At 36.7% G+C, this 16,750-nt stretch overlaps 1 protein-coding gene across 1 annotated transcript; it reads right to left on the minus strand.

Moving 5' to 3' along the window:
* Positions 1-1,138: 1,138 nt before the first annotated feature.
* On the minus strand, positions 1,139-15,062 carry LOC104074271 (patatin-like phospholipase domain-containing protein 2; the record flags this gene model as incomplete). The annotated part of the gene is made up of 8 exons (XM_009574334.1): positions 1,139-1,658; positions 4,924-5,040; positions 6,277-6,409; positions 7,344-7,559; positions 9,702-9,762; positions 10,897-11,106; positions 14,002-14,067; positions 14,814-15,062. Coding segments are annotated over 8 exons (1,344 nt in total), but the record flags the coding sequence as incomplete, so codon positions are not given.
* Between the last annotated feature and the right edge of the window lie 1,688 nt (positions 15,063-16,750).

The following is a 16,750-nucleotide window of genomic DNA, read 5'->3' on the forward strand; positions in this document are numbered from 1 at the left end:
CACCCAAGTCGCACAGAATTCACATTCTTGAATGAGAAGCTTTCAAATGTCACATGCCTGCCCCCAAACACATGCGCAAACTCAACTTTAAAACCATCATTGTTTCCTTCTACTTTAAAAAAATTGTACAACACATGATAACAAAACATCAAAAGAGTAGTTAATCTTAACAGTTATTTACTTCTCCTGATGTATTCATACAGTAATATGTTGTCTTTATTAAAATTATGCAGAACCTTTGTAGCGGAAAGTGTTTAAAATGCTCATCGCTCAATGCAGATATGATTTGGCTGACTTTCAACCCATTATTTGAGACCTTTGCACAGCTCCTTGGATATTACATGTTTGTTTCTTCTAACAATCAGTCTTGGAAAAATTCCTTTGGGTTATCACACCTCACAGACAGGAGGGACCCCTTTTTTTCTTCTCTCCTTTCTCTCAAGTTGGAGGTGAAAAAAATCAAGAATGATTGGGCAGCAATTAGAGAGACAACCTAAACATCATTCACCACTTGCTATATGTTGATTTTTGTTAACATCTTCTGTGAAGTTTTACACCTTCTCAAAGTACTGTTTGCTACTAATCACAGTCACTATTTCACCTCCTTTTCAATACTTAGTCAAGTATTAAGCCCTTATTAAGTACAAAAAAAAGTCCTCTGAAATCACTGAAAACTGTACCTGTTTACACTTCAGGTGAATGCGTCCCATTTCTTATGTCTTTTTCCCTTGAAGTATTTGAAGAGGGAAAAAAAGGAAAGAGCCATAGAGGAGAAGTAATATGAACTGTGGAATACATACAACAATCTAGAATAATACTGTTCCCACAGTATCTCATGCAGACAACTTTTCCATAAACACAACAGTATGTTTAAACATAAGGCAAACGGACACTGGAGGCCACTAAAAAGCTCATTTGTATACTTCCCTTTATGAAGTAAAAGTCCAATTTCATTTAAGTGCTATAAAAGTAATCCTAACACATACTATTGTTAAGAATTGTATTTTTAAAAAGTGTGTTATCTGTGCTTTTGTCTAACAATCTGTTTACAGAATTTACATTTGTATGCTGAAAGTAGATTTTTTTTTTTTTTAAATTTACTTCCAGAGAGACACTGTTTATTATAAGTCTTACTACAGTTGATTGAGCTGGTAATTCGACAGAATTATAGTCTGTTACTTAGTGTAGCAGCCACTGTTTTTATAATCCTTAAAACAGTAGAATTCCCAAGGCAGATTTGTCAGGAAGCTGTAAACAAATAATTTTCCAAGACTTATTGGCAATAAACAAAGTGATCTTTAGTCCTTTAGGATTTAAATTTCTCTGCCAAATTGGAATTTTGGAAACTCTGGAATCTACTTCCAAATTAATACTCTGGAGCGGTTTGGAAACTTGTCTCTGAGGAAGAGTCAAAATCTATTTCCAACCCAGACTCATCAGAATTTGGGAAAAAATTAGGAAAGGAGTTTAAGTGTGAATGCTCCTGCATGTTAGCAGAAGCATTTTTCATAGCTGAGTGCACAAAGCGTGAAGATTCCCAGAGCCAGGTTTCAAGGTCTGCAGAAGAGTGAGGCATTTTAAGGTGGCAGTATGAAGAATGAAATTCCATAGTAGATGGGACAGTTTGACATTTTCTTAGTGATGCATAATTGTCCTTCCTGTTAAAAAAAAAAGAAAAAAGAAAAAGATTATTAGTGTTTCAATGACATTTCTACTACTATTCAGATGTCTGACAGGGAATCTTCATATAAGGAAGAACACTAGAGGAAAACAGTTAATTCAAAATGCATTTAGTGAGTTAGAATATGGGACAACAGGAAAAGGATCTTGAAACGATCATATCTAAAAGAGGGGCACTCTGCCATTATGTGTTGTCCTCAGAAGTAGATATAAAATAGTTACACTAAAAGTCACACCGATGAGCTCAGAAGGGCAGACCCAGTTTGTACATTACCTCTTAAATAGTCCTGATCTCCCCCAGCTATCCACTTGGAATATTTACTGATTTACTAATCACAGCACTAACTGAACATTAACAAGAATAGTCTCAACATTTACGAGTTGAGTAGCAAATACAGTTGTTCAACTTCCCAAATGCCATCTCTGCATTCCACTTTACAACCAGCTAATTATCACCAACCTGAGCAACTGGAACAGAACTTTCCTACACTCTAAAACAGCACCTGAATCACCAGGTTAGTCTTTTCCAATTTGAGAAACAGGAAACTGAAGTTGTCACCAAGAGTACCCAGTTTTTTCTTTAAAGTTCTCTCTCCTCTCTTGCGGTGCTTTTGGGAAAAAAAAACCCAGAACAACCCACAACACCCCCTCTCACACACGAAAAAACCCAACTTGCCATACACACACACTTCAACACCAGTTTCTATACCTGAAGTTTAGGTGCACTAGAAGATACCATCCACCAAGTCAGGTTTTCTAAAAGGATTTTCAAACTTCAAACAGCGCAAATTTTTTGTAAGATTTAAGTTTGATTCCAAAACAGAAGCTAGATCTGATGACATAAGGGGAAGAACGTAAAAAAAGGTGGGGGGGGATTACTTTCTGCAAAAGCAGCAATAGGTTCTTGGTGGATGCTGAAACAAAGTACAAGCCCATAGTCATCTGTAGAATACAATCCAGGATTCTGCACATAGAGCCTTGGGACCTAGCTGCCTGAAAAGTGAATTCACTTAAAGGAAGGCTTCAGAAAACTTCTAAGTTTGACAGTGTAAACAGTTCAGTGGGAGCTGATCACCCTGAAGACAGCATAAAAGCATACAGCAAAAGCCACATGACCACCATGTTCTGTTTTATGGCCAAGAGCTTCTCTTTCCACAAGAAGAGAAACAATGTTTCTGATTAATCATGACTCAATAACCCCTCTGAGGAGTTAGACCTGAGACAGTCCCATGATGTTGTGCCTTCCGAACGCCCCTTTCAGAGTCTCATGATTGGTAAGGCTGGATTATAAGCAACATCAAGAAGCTGCTAAATAAGGGTAAAAGCAGGAGGATGACTATACCCAAATTTATTGTGGAAAGGAATCAGAAATATCATTAAGAGAAGAAGGAAAAAAGAACACTGAATTACATATGGTATCAAATAACTGAAGAGATGACAGTAGGATGATAGCAAATACCTACCAAGAACTACACTTCTGCCCAGATAGATGGCCTCAAAAGCCAACTAGTGTTATACATGAAAAGGCTTTAACTGATTTCAGAAAGGGAGAAGAGAGGCTATTTGCATACAGGAATTAAATGCTTCTGAATTCTGGATAAAACTGAATATTGTAAAAAGAAAATATCTTTACAACCTAATATTAAAGCCACCATTTAATACTTCCAAAGGGGGAAGGAAACCCAAGCTTCAACCTCATTAAGTTTTCCATTAAGCCAGAACCTTTAACAGTAAGTTTGACTACTCTGTACTTCTAAGGGATGGAGCATATCAATCTGATCTTTCACGATGCCAATCCAGAACCTGGCAAAACTTATCATAAGAAAGTAGGATCAAGCAGTTCTTCTCAGACATATCAAACCTGCATTTCTGATGGGTCAGTGCATAGCATTGCCAAGGCAAAAAAAAGCATCTTTGATCTTCCTCCTTATCTAACTTTTTTACTAAAAACAGGAAGACAAAAGCTCAAGAACTCTTGGCTCGAATAAAAGCGTATTTTTCGTTTTAATTTAAAAGTGTGCTGTATATAGAACATGGCAATGCTTTAATTGAAATAACTGCTGCAGTTAGGAGTCTCCAGGGCTACAGCTATCTCTTGGAAGCTTTTATGAAGCATTTAAGAATTTTCTTCACTCCTAATAGCTTTTCAGGCTAACTTCTCTCCCTCTTCTTCTACCTCCTACCCAGCAACTTCAGGAGTTGAGACAATCATCAGAAAAAATACAATAAAATAGATATGACCTACTCTGCTGAAGTCTGGATTTATGCTTTTTCAGACCAAATCTTAGGGGACTTCATACTTACAAGCATTTGGACCTCCGAGACAGCCTATGTTTCTCTACTTATAGCACTACTCTTGACATGGCTGTGCAACACTGTTCCAGCAGCAACTCCATTATTTAGCAAGAAAATCTAAGCTGAATATTTGTCATATTCATTTTGTGAAAGTTTGCAGAGCTCCTTGGGCAAATACTACACTCCCCAGCAAAAAGTGAAACAGTAATGGTATTCTTAGATTCATACTGAGGTGAGTTGTCACCGATTCCTCCATACACAGTGCTACAAAATATAACAGAAGTAAAGGGTCTGAAAGGCTACATCTCACACCAGCTTAGTAAGGGAAGCATAAGGAACCTAGTTACAACCAGGTTAGAGTAGAGGTTTCTCTTCCATGGAAACAGAGGTTCCTGAAAATTTTCCGTATGTGTCTTATTTTAATTATTCCCAACTATCTTACAAGACCGACCTTCATATTCATCTACTTTTTAACTCTTACAACCTTTCCTATCCAGATTCCTAAGAATCTAGTCTTTCTCCCAATGTTTTCCAGTTCCTACCTGCTACATCTGACTTAGAACATCTTGAGCAACCTTTTCCACCTCTTTTCTTCCTGATTGCTCTAGCTACTGTGGAGCAGAGAACAAACAAGGTCTCCGTTCTCAGTCCAATGCCTGCTCCATAACCCACCCCTCTCCCGAAAAAAGGGTAAGCCTACCAAAAGACAACGCCTCTTCATCTACAATATGTAGCAGTCATTGATCATTTATAAACAAGAAGCACCAGAAAATATACTTAAGAAACAATGCTAAGGATTAGAAGCAGTGAGAACTGTTTTATGTAACCTTTGAGGAAATTATTAAATCCTGTTTTAAGAGAGAAACTTGTTAGTACTTGAAGCTCTGACCAGAGAGAGAGAGAATTTCTAAAAATGCATCATTTGCATGCAGCAGCACTCCACTTTACCTGGATGTACAGAACAGCTTCCTTTTAGCCTGGGAATAAACTGTACCAGCAACCCGACAAAGCTGTTCTTGCATCCATCGAACATCAGCAGGCATGTCAGGAAACCAGTTCACTAACCTACAATCAAAACCAAAATACAATTGTTTTGTAAGCAGTAGATCTAGCCTGCGTTATATTTTTTACGTACCATGTCCAACATCCAACAAAATCACACAGCTTTCATTCTCCCCAAGTTAATTCCCCCACCAAGGTCTCCAGTTCTTCCCAACCTTCCTGAATTCCCATCTAGCCCACTCATCTCTTTTCTACAAGCTAAGAAAAAACGGGCAGCACAGACCACTGCATCTCTGATCTATGCTGAGTGGCTGACCAGTATGTGCATTCTACACCCTGTAACCAACATTTAGGAAGCCTGCAAAATACTCCTGTCTCCAAGACCTCTTTCTGTGTGGTAGGAACTAAAGTTCAAAGTTAGGTGGAAGAAGAAAGAAGAACAAAAGAAAAGCACAATGGAAGAACACATAGAAGGCAGAAACAGAACAATGTCACAAACGTATTTTTTTCCTTATGATGCTCTTAACAGAAGTCAGCTACACCAGAGGGGGACGAGGGGGGAAAAACTCACACAAAGATTCTGTTGAAACTTGTTTCTTCCCCATCCACCAAAAAATGGCACAGATGTGCCACATTAAATGGCACAGAAACAAAATATTTTACTGGAGTTCTATGTGGTTCCACTTACAGCACATTTGATTTTTCAAGTATTTTCTAAAGATAGTAATGACATCTGCTGCTCAAGGACTGGAATTCTCTTAAGCAAGCACAAAGCTTAGGGTTCATGGTGCATTCATTTAGCATAATTTCTCCTTTACAAGAATTGAAAAACTTATAAAATTAAGCCCTGTTTCAAGAGCACAACTTTCAGTCAACCTAAACAAACCTGGTAAGAAAAGTTATATGGTGAGTAAACACTGGATTTCACTCCTGACTTCAGAAAGAAGCTAAATCACAAGAACTATCTGGATAGAGTTCAGATACCACTGCAGAATATAGCAATAGTAATACAGAATGTGCTTCTGGAAAACACAATTAACGGTGCTTCTTTCAAGCAATTACGAGACAGCTACTAGAAATAAGAGCAAATTGTTTAGGAATCGTCTTAATATGTTTATTTATCTAGCCTTACACTATAAAGGCTTTAGAAGGATGCATTATGTAGCTAGAAATAATGGTCTTTGGACAGTTACCACGGAATTCTAGAGTACCAGAATGCCTACAACACTGAATAAGCTCTCAGTGAGTAAATTTCCAAAAGTATAATCATTCTAAAATGGTTCATTAAAAGTTCCTTACCGTAAAGCAACAGAGTAAGCGGACTCCACTGGTAGTGTATACGGTAGCATCAGATAGGATATCACCCGCATTGGGAAGAGTTTAGAGAACTGAGCGCAGAATCCATTCTGTTCTTTACAAGCTTCCTGCAGTGCTTAAGAATAATTATTTTTGAAAAAGATGTTAGACTATTTGAAAACAGTTTAAATAATTTGCTCAAAGTTTGGTAATCTTCAGTCAACATTATCAAGTGTTACTGAATAAGGCTCAGATAGAAAATGACAGAATTAATCTCAAGGCACTCTTACCATAAACCTTCTCTATGCTATTTTAAAATACAGGAAACACAGACTCATACCATAGGGACAAAAGGCATTACCCAGAACTTTTAAGCAGTAAGTCTAAGAATTAATTTATAATAACAGAATGTAAAGTTCACCTCTCCAAAAATACTTCTGTATTTTAGATAGCATTCCTGTCTTGTTAGAGACTCTATAACTCTAAGGAATTTGTTTAAATTCTAGAGTTCCGCATATTCCAGTTGTTCTCCTAGGTCACTGGCATCACAAACTTCAGATCTTGAAAACACCTATCAGCATCCACAAAAAAAACTAGGTAAAAGTTATAGATTAAAGAAATATCACAAGTGGTTTGTCTATTAACAGCTTATTAAAAAGACAGGAAAGCCAGAGAATTAGAAATCTACAGAAGGCTGTTTTAAGAATAAGATGGAGATAACCAGAGTTTGGACTTGAGGTTCAACTTTGGTGTGAAATACATGCTTACAAAAATACTGTGCATATACAAAGTTTATCCAAAACCAAATGAGAATTCAATTCACAACTTTGCAATGTTTAAAGTAGCTTCTTCCTCCTGCTTCAATCTTACTTCTGTAGCTAAATCAAAATGTACATGTTCACATTTAATAAGAATTTAAAGAACTTTTTTGGGTTGAGCTAGTCTCTAATACCATAGGCAGTTATAAGATTAAATAAAAAGCATCTTATGCAAATCGTAAGAGTAAGCAGGGAAAAAAATAAATCAAAGTTTGCCATTCAAATTTACAGGAAACAGACTGAAGCATGTACCTTTACGGAGTCTAGGAGGTAGACTCTCAAATATGCTCTTCTCCAAAGGCCATGGATTTTGCTTCAGCTGGTTATTAAGTACTTCCACTTTCAAAGTTTCTACTCTGTTATTTTCTGTCAATATTTTTTTCTTCATATGGTCAACGTGTTGTGCAGCCTCATGAGGATTTCTTTTTGAGAAGGACAAGTGGATATAAATTGCGTCATTCAGAATACCTGAAAGAGTCAAGAGCTTCCACTTAGGCTTGATCCACGTGTCTTCAGAGTACCTGTACAGTACCTGTAGTCTGTGTATCTGGACAAAGACCTATCCTGAGGGAACATTATCTACCCAATGTCAAACACACTTGCTCTTACAATCCCGCAAACGTTTAATCACACTGATGAATACCCTTTTGCAGGTTTAGGTCTAACTTTAAAACATGTTCTAAAGAAAAGGAAAAAGTGAACAATTAACTGAAACTGCACTGGAAACACACAGTCATTTACCAAAGTTGTTTTCCAGCAAGAAAGCAAATGATTTAAAGGAGAGGAAAAAAACCTGATTTAATATTTATTTGAAAGAAAACACCTAAAACACATCGGACATTTGGGAAATTTGACATGGCCAGGTATCACATGAGTACTTTGAGGCATTGCTACAACAGGGTGGAGAAGGAAAGCAAGTAGGGTACAATATTGCTTTAAGATATATCCAAAGTACAGATCTAAATTAACATTGGTTGCCTTGCAAAACTGGTGCAAATTAAGAAATAGCACTGTAATTACCTTAGAAAAAAGCACTAGATAATGACCACAAAATGAAAAACACAAGAAGGGTATTTATACTTGGTTTCCAGAAAATAGTTACGAAGTTATTTATGAATAAAGACTACCAAATTTGACTAGGATCCATACCCACATACAACAAAATCTGTACCCTACTTACAATTACTCCTAAAAGACAAATGCCAGAAGAATATAGAGCGAATTTAGCAAAAAAAGGTTATCTGAAGTGCTACAGATGGGGGGAAAAAAATTAACTCCTACAGTTGAAATAACTTAACAAGAAAGGAGATGCATAATGAATTAGTTGGAAACGTTGTAATTATCAGTGATTAAGCTTGAAGCAAGACAAACCTGTGACAGAATAAGAACAAAGGTGATCACAGGATCAGCAGTGTGAAAAGGAGGACAATAGTGCAATACACAGAGGACACGGGGGAAAGACACCAAGGAAGAGCTCCAAGGAATCTCAGATATTAGTGTCAGATGGAAACAAGCACACAGGAAACTTGTGGGTGCAGTACAGCAATGGAACCCGTCTTAGCACAGACAACCACAAATTATAGGCTCTTTGTAAAATTTGTGCTTTTAATCACCTGGTAAAAGGTATAAAGCAGGACTCTCATTAAGTATTTAGTAATATTACTAGAAAATGAAACTCTTAAGCAGAACTGTGACATTCTTTAACAGTGAAGAAAATTGTTCCAAGAAAACGTGAATGCTTAATGTTTAGTTATAACAGAGTATAAGCAGTGAACACGTCAATCTATAACTGCATTACAATACTGCAGCTGGTACTATCTGTAATAGTGCAAACATCACATTTCAGTTTCCATGCCTCTAATCCAACCCAGTACCAATTTGCTTCTCCATCCAAAGACTACACGGGCTAAGCATATTTAATATATGGTTAACTTCATGCTAATATCAAGTTACTGTCTTTAACCAGTTTGTCTCCAAGTGTGCAGCACCATAACATTAATATAGAATATGTTACTGGAATGCTAGGGATAGAGCAGAGCAACTTTCAATTCTTCTTCCTAAACTTATCTGGATCTCAACAACTGCTACATTACAAGTCATCTTCTTCTGAAGTCTTTCATGATACAGACTAAGGATTTGACTGTGACTGAGTTTATATCGTTGTTAGCCAGCTCCCAGTTCTGGATTATAAGGCTTTACCTAGAAATTCACTTGGATGATAGCAGAAGGGAGGTGATAAGAAGAAACAGGTTTCACAGGAGAGGGAAACAATAGCCTATTCCTATCCTTCACGATTAACACAAAAGAAACCAATAATAGGATTTCCCTAGAATTGGAATTTTTTGGTAATTTCACTTAACAATACCTTAACATTCACTTCACACAAATTTGACAAAAACCCAAAAGTTCAATTTTGTGTGCCAGCAAAACTTACCTCAGGCGAATAGTTACTACAACTATGTGATTTCTACGAGAACTAAACTTACCATGATCCCTTCAAAAACCTCAAAGACTTAGCCCCTTCTTAGCTACATACAACCACCGCACCCTTTTTCTTTTTTAAACTCAGGTTAAGACCACATCATCAATAATTATCCACAAGTAACATACCATTCTCTCTCAAGAACTTAAGAGCATCTGAATATCCTTGTTCACAGATCTCTCCTAGTACCTGCAAGCATAGGGTAAATGAGTCGGACAAATAAAAGGAGATTCAACTTAAGATCAACAGTTTGCAGAATGAAAAGCCACTTCCATCCACCCTCTATTCTTGTAAGAAATATTTACATTAACAATTGCTATAATTCAATAGATTCAGGTTAATATGCCTACTGTGATGATGCATACGTGATCACGCATACATGAACATATCTTTCAGCTATTACAGATGCACTGAATTATTCACCTAAAAGGACAGCATTCTAAGGACAGTTTGCAAGAATTTCTTCCCCTTTTGTTTCTTTGACTAGCCTTTCAGCAGATGCAAGCAACAATGAGACAGGATGGCTTGGAGTATGCCAATTCCCCTCCTTCCCTCCCAGTGCTTCCCACTTCCCAAAACTATGAAAAGTCAGCTGTGCAATTCTCATGCTCAAACTCAGACTTAGTCTTCCATATGAAAACATCTTTCACCAGATGCAACACCAGCTCACCTACACAGTAGTCCTAGACAAAAAAAAAAATTAAAAAAAATTAAAGCCTACATAAGTAGAATTTAACATTTTTCTTCAAGTGGTCAAAAAGCGCTCGATTAAAAAAAAATATCTATAGCAGTCAGGAACACTACTTCTCCTCTGTAGTATATCCCAAGCCAATTGGCAAAGTCTGTTTTCATTTTTTCAGCTTCCACAACAGCAATTCAAGAGCATTTCCCTCATCGGATCTGCAATTAACAGCACTTAGCAAAGTTTACAGGCAACTTGCCTGCATGAAGTATTAGTTGAGAACTTCACAAAACCATGAAGCTTTAGAACTTCTTCTAAGTTCTGAAGGACCTGGTTAGCAGGTAAACATGAACGGACTACAAACTGACAGTTATTAATTTACCAATGTTGATTTTATGATAGAATCCTGTGCTAATTCCCAAATAAATTGAAAGCCAATAGCAGAACATGCATTTTTAGTCTGAGAGACTAAAAATAAGGAGAATGAAGACAAACTATGAAAAAAATAGAAACAAGAAGAGAAATGTCACCAGAAAAGTTTATATGACTAGATGAAATGCCAAGATTACTGCAGCTTTCTGCAAAAGCAAGGCTTTTCTATGGAAAGATGTTTTAGTAACTACATGAAGGCAGTGACTTACCTTAGGTTCTGGTGGAAAGAGCGCTTGTGTTAAACGATAAAGGTTCCCCAAACTGAGCTGAATGCTTGTGTTGGTCACATTCATTTCATGAAAGTTGGCAGAACTCCCCTTTGGACAGATATCACACTCCCCAGCGAAAGGCGAAACTGTGATGGTATTCTTAGATTCATAGTGAGGCAAGTTGTCACTGATTCCTCCATCCACATAGCGCTACAAAAATTAACAGAAATAAGAAGTCTCAAAGGCTGAGAATTTCTAACTAGCAGATTTCCCATGCAAGAATTAAACAGCATTTAAGACTGTAACAGAACAGTCTCTGCCTATGCTCCTGGGCTAAACATTTTGAATAGCATACTTTGTCCTCTAATGCCAGTTAAAAAACATTCCTACCTATAGTTACATGGGTAGCCTAAGAGTATTCTATTTGGGATTTTTCTGTATGTTTAAGAAAGAGCAAGTCCATTTTAAAGATCATAATCCTACACAACATGCAGAGAAAAAGTAGCACAGCTGTCTCCTCTTCCTCAAAGGACAACATCAACCAAAGAGCTACCGGGATACTTCTTTAGAAGGAATACGAGTAAAAGAATAGCTCTACACTTCAAAGCTCAAGTTCCGTGATACTAAACCGTTCAGTTAGAATCAGAGCAACTTAAAATTACTCTTAGTAGTTAGAATTTGATATAAAAGCATCAAAAATATTTGCACATAAAGAAACAGCAAGTAAAAATGGGCAATGCTTCAGAAACCCTGCCGACAGTCATGGATATCTATTCTGCTTTGAACGCAAGTTTAGAAGCTGTTCTAGGTTATGCTTTTATCTTCTTCATGTTGAATTGCCCATTTCTGTATCACCATCTCAGACATTTTAAGATCCAAGAACTGGAGAGTTCTGTATTGGGGTAACCAATCTATGCTATGGCTAAAGACAACTCCTCCACTTGCTCACAACAGCCATCTTTTCAGTGGGGCCAACTGTAGCTAGTTCGTTCTGACAGTGGCAAAAGACCACCAGCTTTGCTCGTTTAGTAGCTGTGTTTTCCTTCTTCCTAACTAGGCAACAGACATAACCTGTAGGTCCTTGTAAAATGTAAATGTTAACAAAGCAGGTGATTTGAGCAGGAGCAACCTGGATTATCAGTTTCATCTGCCTTGATGACCACTCCCTGACCATTCTGAGAAACAAATTTGGAATTAGGAAGATGAAAGTTCAGAGCGATTTATTGAACTCTTCTAGAGCAGCCTGTTCCTAACTGTCACCTTTCTTGGACACTCTTTAGACCCAGCAGCATGCAGCTACTGACAAACTTCCTATAGGTGTATAATGCAATCACTAAAGTACACATGCAATCACCAAGTCCTTTGTGGAAGTATCAAGTACAATACAACAGGTTTGGCAAAGGAGGAGCCATAGCATGCAGCCTTCTCATGAAATTATTTAAAGGTGGAAGCATGCATCTGAGTCACTGTTCTACAGAGGTAAATGGTTTTAATTATTTCGAGTTTCTCCCTATCTGTTCTCCCTAGTAATTTTTTAATGTAAAACCTGAAAGGGGTAAAAAAACCCGAACAAAACCCACCACACCCAAAAGCTTCACAACTGGCAATTAGATATACCTATTAAAAGTTATCCTTAAGTCTTTGTTTTAAAGTACGCATGCATGAAGCACCAAGCCAGTAAACAGCAAGATGCTACAAAGTTTCCATACTTGACATTCTACTGGGTTTAAGCCCTACAGGAATCATGCCAAGCATACGCAACTGTGGTATTCTTACCAAGTTACATCAAAAATGCCTCCTAAGCATTAAAATCATATCAAAATAATTGCAAAGGTCAAAAGGATGCAATGATTCCTTCCTTCCCCTTCCCTCAAAATAGGACCAAATAAAGCATCACTTGTATGTTTTTGTACTCTGAACTAAGCCTTTTAAAATAACATTGTTGTCTGGTGACAAGAACCGAATAGCCAGATTAGCCTGGATCCACCTAAACCTTGGATTCAGTCCAACGTCCTGTTTTCATAACACCTTTAATCTGTAAGAGTTTAAGGAGACATACAAGGTTTAGAAGTACAGATAAAGAAAAATCCCTATACAGTTCTAATGACTTTTGCTTAAATTTCAGCATGAAAAAGAAAATATGCTTCGTGTCTATCCTTGACCTTTTAGCACTTCCAAATTGCCTTGAGAACAGTCTGTAATCAACCGCTGTTAAAGATGTTTTGAGTTTTCTTTCAATATTCTTCCCCTCTCCTTGTGTAAGGAGCACAAGTTGGAAGAAAAGCAAATGCAAGTTAATACAACACTATAACAAAAAGCCACAAATGTCACTGCCTTGATTTGAAATGCATGTCTGCTTCCAGACCTGTTAATCAAAACACCTACAACAAACTATACTAACTTTTCCACAGTTGTTGCCCCTTTAATGGGGGATTTTAGAAAACACAGTATAGCCATTAAGTATTAAGAGCTTTTGTAACCAACAGTTCCTCTGAAGTAATAGAACAGACTAAAATACTGACACTTTACCTTTAAAAAGCAACCTTTCTTACACTGAATACAAATGACAGAAGACATTAAAAAGCTTTATTTATATCTAACTGAACATGGAACTTTAATCCAGTTTTAAGGCAGATCTACCTACAGCAAGAACACAAAGATATACAATAAACTATCTTACAAATTTTTTTTTTTTTTTTAAATAAACAAGTGTAAGTGACCCTTCCTATAAATTTGTGCAGGTGAACAAGCATCACTTTCTTCAATATTTATCCTTAAGTTAAATACTTGCTAGCTTAGAATACCTTCTTTAAGTACTGCAAGAAGCAAGCAGTATTTTGCAGTATTCAGCAAGCAAGAAATTTAAGAGCAAGAGAGCGCATGTGTGTGTGTTTTGCAGGGTGGAGAAGAAATATACATAACAGATCTTCCACACATTTAGTATTTCCTTGCTTTTTTGAAAAGTTGTAACATACAGCTACAGTACTAGAAGCTATGATGAAGGTATTTATTTTATAGTAGGATAATAAAAAAAAAATATACATTGTCTCTTAATATTTTCAGAATAGCTAGAGCTATTTTTAGATCTTAACAATAGAGACTTACCACACCTCTAAAGGACGGTGGAATTAGGCCACAATAAATAGGGACAAATGAACTACAGATTAAAGCCTGTAGGAAAATGAGACCATATAAATTAAATGGTAACTGTTCTATTATTGCAATTATCATTTATCTTTAGCTCTTTAGATGTTAGCAAAAAGCAACCAAGCAACCAAAAAAATCCCCAGCAAGAACACTTGAATAAAAAGAAGGGGGGGAGGGGAGGAAAGGGTATTATCAAGCATTATTTTAAACAGGTTGAGGGTATTCCACATTTCTTTTTTGGAATGTAACCACAGTCCATCTAAAAAAATGGTACGACTCACTAAAAGACCATTTCTGGAAATGCTAATTAGCAAGGAAAAGTTTATGATCATTCACTCAAGCACATTTTCTGAGTAACCAAAGTAACTAACTGGGGACACAAATATCAACATTCTGGGATCCCATTAAACTAGCTTTGTCACTAAGAATTTTAAAAAGCTATTTTTGATTGTTTCTTGATCACTGCTTTTATAAGAACGACCTTAAGAAGATTCTTATTCATTAAGGATATTGTTTCATTAGATACACTGCACTTTAAAGGCATTTATCCTTTTTAAGATTGATCCCTCCCACCTACTCACTAAAACAGTTTGCAGATACATTGACCGGGAAAACTAGTAAGTGAATTTAGTGTAATAAAGCTTGAATTCATCTTTAAAATACTGTCGAAGTCACAATATCCTAAAATGTTTAAAATAGAAATCCAGTGGATGACGTCAAATGTACTTAAGATTACAGAAACTTTTAAAAGTTGCCAAAAATAAACATACCTGGACAACTTCTTCTTTAGAGTTAAAATTAGATATCAATGCATTTTTACCATCTGATACTCTGGTTAGTGAAATACACAGTCTGCCCGATGACAACTTGTGAGTGTTTTCTGGAAGATTTCTCATCAGTCCCTCTCTTATTATCTTTATCACATTAAAGGAAGGATGAAGAGGACCAAGATTTCGCTTTCTAGCTTCTTTGGCTAATGCCAGAACATCTGCACAAGCTTGAGCTGAAAATAAAATGCATTTAATTTAAGAACAGAAGATAGTCAAAAACAAAAAAACACGCTTCCAGTAATAAAACATGTCTAGAGCTCCAACTTTTCTCTCTGATTGCTAGCATGAAAATTCAAGAGCTTTTTAACAAATAAAGTAACTGTCCACTAGTGTTTAACAGAGCTTAGGGGAGTTCTGAGTAAAAAAAGAAAAGAAGCCGCTTTAGACTTTCAAATAAAACTCCTGGTGAAGACCCAGCCACTAAGTTACTCATATGTTATTTATATGTAGACTGTAGGTGTAAAATACCCATATAAGATGCTTCCACTAGGAATTATTCATCCCAGAAACACCTTATTTAAGAAAAAACAAAGATGAGTGACCTCCCCTGTAAACATGTGTGCATGGACATACTCCATATCCATGAAAACCTACAGTGTATGATGCACAGATTTAAGGTCCACAGTATGTCTGCTGAAGAAGCAGAGCACCTGGGTTCATCACAGCTAGTAACACTTGTTGGACTTTAACCAAACTTAAGGTTTCAGGGCACCATTTATTTTCATTTATACATAAACACAATAAAGGGAACATTAAATGTGAATTTATGGTAAGGAATGTCAAGAGGGAGATTTTTAAAGCAGTAGGTAAGGAATGTGGAAGAGATCTGTAACACCTCTCACACTGGTCTCCACCTAAATAGGTGCATTTTTACCAATATGTAACAGACATAATAATTTTTTCTCCAATTAAATTGGCATTTGGGAACTAGATCAAACCACTACAGAAGACACGATTGTTCCCGAAGAACACTAAAATCATTTTAACAACCACACACCTAGTCATAGCAAGAACAGCAGCTCATCCACCTGCAATGTTTTGTTTGAATTTTTAATGCCATATTTCTCCAGAGCGTACTTTCAGGAAATTGCCTGATAAGCTTGTCAACTTGGTAGATGAAAGGGGGTGGGGAGGAAGGTCAAAGTAACAAGTTATTAACCTGAGTGATATGCTACAAGGTCATCTAAAAATATTTTCAGAACTTGCATGTTTTAATTTACAGTGACCCTTTCTAGAATAGATAGGATTCAACTTACCAAGTTAAATGTGAGCACTGCACTGGAAACAACTCTGCTTAAGCCTTTGAGTTCAGATTAATTTCCAAAAATATTATCTTTCCACAATGTTATTTTTTCCCTCTCAAATAGCAATACCTAAACCTTTCTCATTCTTAACACAGTAAACCAGGAGTCTATTTTCAAAAGAGTATCTCTAAAAAAAAAATCTGAGGTATCAGACATACTCCTTTTTTACCACTACAATTTTTTTCGTTCCACCCATGCAGAGTGAAGCCTTGGGCCATGAATCCACTGATACCAGTAGCCTGACCCCACCTCTCACCCCAGAAGACAGCAAACAATTTAGACACAGCTCACTGTTCATGGTCAAATATATGCTTATGTTAGTAAAACACATTTTACATACAATTAAAAAAATGGCACAAGTCACATTCTGGCAAGTGAAGAAGTTATTTCCAAAAGCAGTTATGTAGACAGTTTTAGCAGTTCTATTTTTCATGCACTCAGATATAAATTACCACCTCCCTTTTTTTTTAATAAACTAATTTAGCAATGTTCAATCTTCTAAACTTTCTAAAGAGAGAAATCAGGCACGTTGCAGGAGTCTGAGACACTGAACTACCAGAACTGTCCAGGAAC

The sequence above is a fragment of the Fulmarus glacialis genome, unplaced genomic scaffold (assembly GCF_000690835.1).
Source record: "Fulmarus glacialis isolate BGI_N327 unplaced genomic scaffold, ASM69083v1 scaffold20453, whole genome shotgun sequence".
NCBI lineage: Eukaryota > Metazoa > Chordata > Aves > Procellariiformes > Procellariidae > Fulmarus > Fulmarus glacialis.